Here is a 3477-nt window from a genome sequence, read left to right on the forward strand (position 1 = left end):
AGAAGAGGAGGAGGAGGAGGAGGAATATCTAGATGAAGAAGATGAAACTGAAGAAGAACAAGTGAAGGAAGATGAGGACGATGATGAGGGTGAAAGTGATGATAATGACTAACTTTGTCTTTTTTGTTTTAGTACTTATCTTTTTATTATGTTTGTTTTTTTCATTTCATTAGAACTTTTTGTTGTTGTACTTCAAGTTGTGTAATATGTGTAATGAATAGTTATTAAGTTGGTATATTTGTTTGTTATTATACACCATCTTAATTTGTTTGACACTTAGATCCTATATACCATGTCATCGGGAGATCCACCTCGACCACCCCCAGTTGACAAGGGGAAAGGTATTGCAAAAACAAGAAAGAGACGTAATAATTATGTGCTTCGGATTCCAGTCAGACCCATCACCCCTACCCCAGGCTTACATATGCCATCTTTATCTTCCCCACCTCCACCCATAGGGTTACATAACCCAACATCTATCCCAGCGATTCATATGCCGTCCTCCTCTTCTCAACCTCCACCCATAGGGTTGCACACCCCTGTTGTACCACCCTTCCATATACCATCCTCATCTTCCTCAGCTCCACACACTGGGTTACATACCCCTTCCACAGACATTAGAGCATCCCCATCACCTCATATTGTACCATCCCCAGCCTCCATTGGTGGCCCATCTCCTGCCGTTGGTCAGCAGTCTGCACCATCCCCAGTTGCAGGTGATATAGTTGCCCCACAGCCTATGGTTGATGCTGATTTAGATGCAGAACCTGACCCTCCTCTGCAGGACCGCCCAATGATTGAACCTGTCGGTCGAGGGTAATATTTAAATTCAATTATTATTGTTTATATTATGTAATTCTTTCATTTTCTGACAATTTTCCATGAATTGTAGGTTTGTTCCATCTAGAGTTGCTTCACAGGCTATCACAAAGACAATCAAGCAACAATTTCTTAATCCTTGGCCATCATGGGGATCAATACCTGAAAAAGACAAGGAAATTTTCTGGCAACGTTTCAAGGTAACGTGTTCTAACTTATTATATAGGTAAATTAAGTTGTTAACTACTATTCCATGTTTAATGTACTTATAATGTTTTATATGTTTAAATTGTGTTATAGAGGAGAGTTCAGTGGGCACCAGAGCATGAAATTGCCATTAAGAGAAATTTCAACAATAGAGCTTCCCATCGTCTATCTGAGCTGTTTAGAGATGCTAGAACGGCTAGAGAAAGGCCAGAATGGATTCCTAATGATGTGTGGACAAGGCTGCTAGAACATTGGAATTCTCCAAGTTAACGGAGCAAATGTATTGCAGCAAAAAAAGAATAGGGCTTCTAAAACAGGTGAGACCCTACACACAGGTGGATCCATTACCACTTACGAGCATGCCCTTCGTATGGTAAACACATTAACTATTTGTATTTGTCACATTTGAACTACATTTTTAAAGTTTGAAATCAAATCAAATCTAACTCTATAACATTTTGTTGCAGGCACGTGAGTTGGGATGCCATGTGTTTCTTGATGAAGTCTTTCAGCAGACACATATCCGGAAGGGTATTGGCGAGTATGTGGATGAGAGGTCTAGGAAGACAAATGTAAGTCTCTTTTACTGTTCAATATTATTTACTCTTAAATGTATCCCACCACAGAATAATAATTGTTCATTGTTTACTTACAGGAAGAATTTCAGACTAGGCTTTCTCAAGTTAGATTTGAGGTTTCCTCATGTGCTGATGGAACACAAGAGCAGTCCTCTGTTGATCCTACACAGGACGAGAATATCAGGACTAGGTGTTGGATTGAGACAGTAGGAGGGAAAAAGAAAGGAAGACTTTATGGGGCTGGTCAACTTGTTTCAAAATATACAGGTCCAAATGAAAGCTTGAACCAAGTACCAGCTTCTTCCTCTTCTAATACTGAGGACCTCACTAATATTAGGCAACAACTGTCACGCAGCCTAGAGGAAAATGAGCAATTGAGGTCTGAGTTTCGATCCTTTCAGTCACTAGTCCTGCAATATCTCCCTCTTGATGCTCAGGCTCGTCTTCAGCAGCCACAGCCACAACCACAACCACAACAGCCAAACCCTACTCAACCAAACTTTGAAATCCCTCCACCCCATTCTCAGCAACAAAATAATGAAGAAGACGATAATCTAATTGAAGAATCTTCTCCTGATTATGAAGATTATTAGCTTTTCATGTTGTTAAGAAAAACTTTGTTCAAAATTTACTTCATAAACTTATGTACTATTAAGTCCTTCTTCCTACTGGTCGTGATTATGTAATATTTGACAAACTTTCCTGTGGTACATATTATTTTCTCTGTTTTATGAACCATTTACTATGTCATTTGATATATATTGTCATGGAGTTTGATAATGATACAATATTTGATATAGTGGAATGCTGGACTGCTGGATTTGTCTGTATTGGAATTTTGTATATGCAGGTATTGTGGAATATCTAAAAAAACAAACCAGCCCAGACCAAATCTTTTATCTTACAGACGGAATTACCGACGGACAGATCTGTTGGTAAATCCATTCGTGGAGTCCATGTCATTACCGACAGATATGTTTGTCACGGATAATTTCTTCGGTAATTACCGACAGACATATCCGTCGGTAATGACATGGACTCCACGAATGGATTTACCGACGGATCTGTCCGTCAATAAATACCGACGAATAATTCCCTCGGTAATTACCGACGGAAAGGACGACGAATATTTCTGCCGATAATTACCGGCGGATTTCAACAATCCGTTGGTAAATGATTACCGACGAGCAGTTTACCGACGAATATTTTGCCGTCGAAAGTCCGTCGGTAAAACATGATTACCGACGGATTATGGCTATTATCGACGGATTCTGACCGTCGGTAATTAACATTTTTCTGGTAGTGTCTGTTGCCCATGGTTCTGGATTTTGGTATGAATAGCCTGACACCGATGAATATCTGTCAAACGGTGCGGTGCAGTCTACGGTTCTATTTGTGCGTTGTTTGGTGCAGAAGTCATTGCGACTTTTGAATGTGTGCTTGGTGAACAATATTGTGCGTTAACTGTTATAACCTTTAAGTACTTGGGGTATGATTGTGCTTGGAGGAAATCACGTATGATTACCCATGAGCAGAATTTGGATTCTTGGAAGGCGAAAAGGAATGAATTGATCTCCATGGATCAATGGGTTTACGACACGTAAGGAACAATACTGGGTGTGTGGCATGATAAATTTTATGTGAATTGGAGTGAGTTGGTGTACTTGGGCTATGTGTCAAATTAAGGGAAGTGATGGATTCCTCGCAAGTGCAAAAATATGGTTTGGAGTCTAGCTACTAGTGCACCGCCTGGCGGCACCCAGCTTGTCCCCAGGCAACGACTGGTCCAGGGGAAGATGCGTGCAATTAGTTGGTTAGGTGCGAGAGAGGTGTTTGGAGCGAATGGGACTAGAGAAATTAGTCCGTGGTGTAA

The 3477-nt window shown here is 40.5% G+C and overlaps 1 protein-coding gene across 1 annotated transcript; it reads left to right on the plus strand.

The window, feature by feature from the left end:
* Positions 1–292: 292 nt before the first annotated feature.
* On the plus strand, positions 293–2197 carry LOC114174383 (protein diaphanous homolog 1-like). Its single transcript, XM_028059223.1, has 6 exons — positions 293–816; positions 893–1019; positions 1120–1254; positions 1316–1399; positions 1494–1598; positions 1682–2197. Exons 1-6 carry the CDS (start codon positions 293–295, stop codon positions 2195–2197), a joined length of 1491 nt encoding a protein of 496 aa, XP_027915024.1.
* The last annotated feature ends 1280 nt before the right edge of the window (positions 2198–3477 follow it).

Source organism: Vigna unguiculata, chromosome 2 (assembly GCF_004118075.2).
Source record: "Vigna unguiculata cultivar IT97K-499-35 chromosome 2, ASM411807v1, whole genome shotgun sequence".
Classification (NCBI taxonomy): Eukaryota; Viridiplantae; Streptophyta; class Magnoliopsida; order Fabales; family Fabaceae; genus Vigna; species Vigna unguiculata.

Excerpts from the sequence above, each read along its gene's own strand:
- LOC114174383 (XM_028059223.1), top strand. The coding sequence starts at position 293 with ATGTCATCGGGAGATCCACCTCGACCACCCCCAGTTGACAAGGGGAAA. Across the intron at positions 1,020-1,119 it reads TTTTCTGGCAACGTTTCAAG|AGGAGAGTTCAGTGGGCACC; the intron begins GTAACGTGTTCT and ends ATTGTGTTATAG. Across the intron at positions 1,400-1,493 it reads ACGAGCATGCCCTTCGTATG|GCACGTGAGTTGGGATGCCA; the intron begins GTAAACACATTA and ends ATTTTGTTGCAG.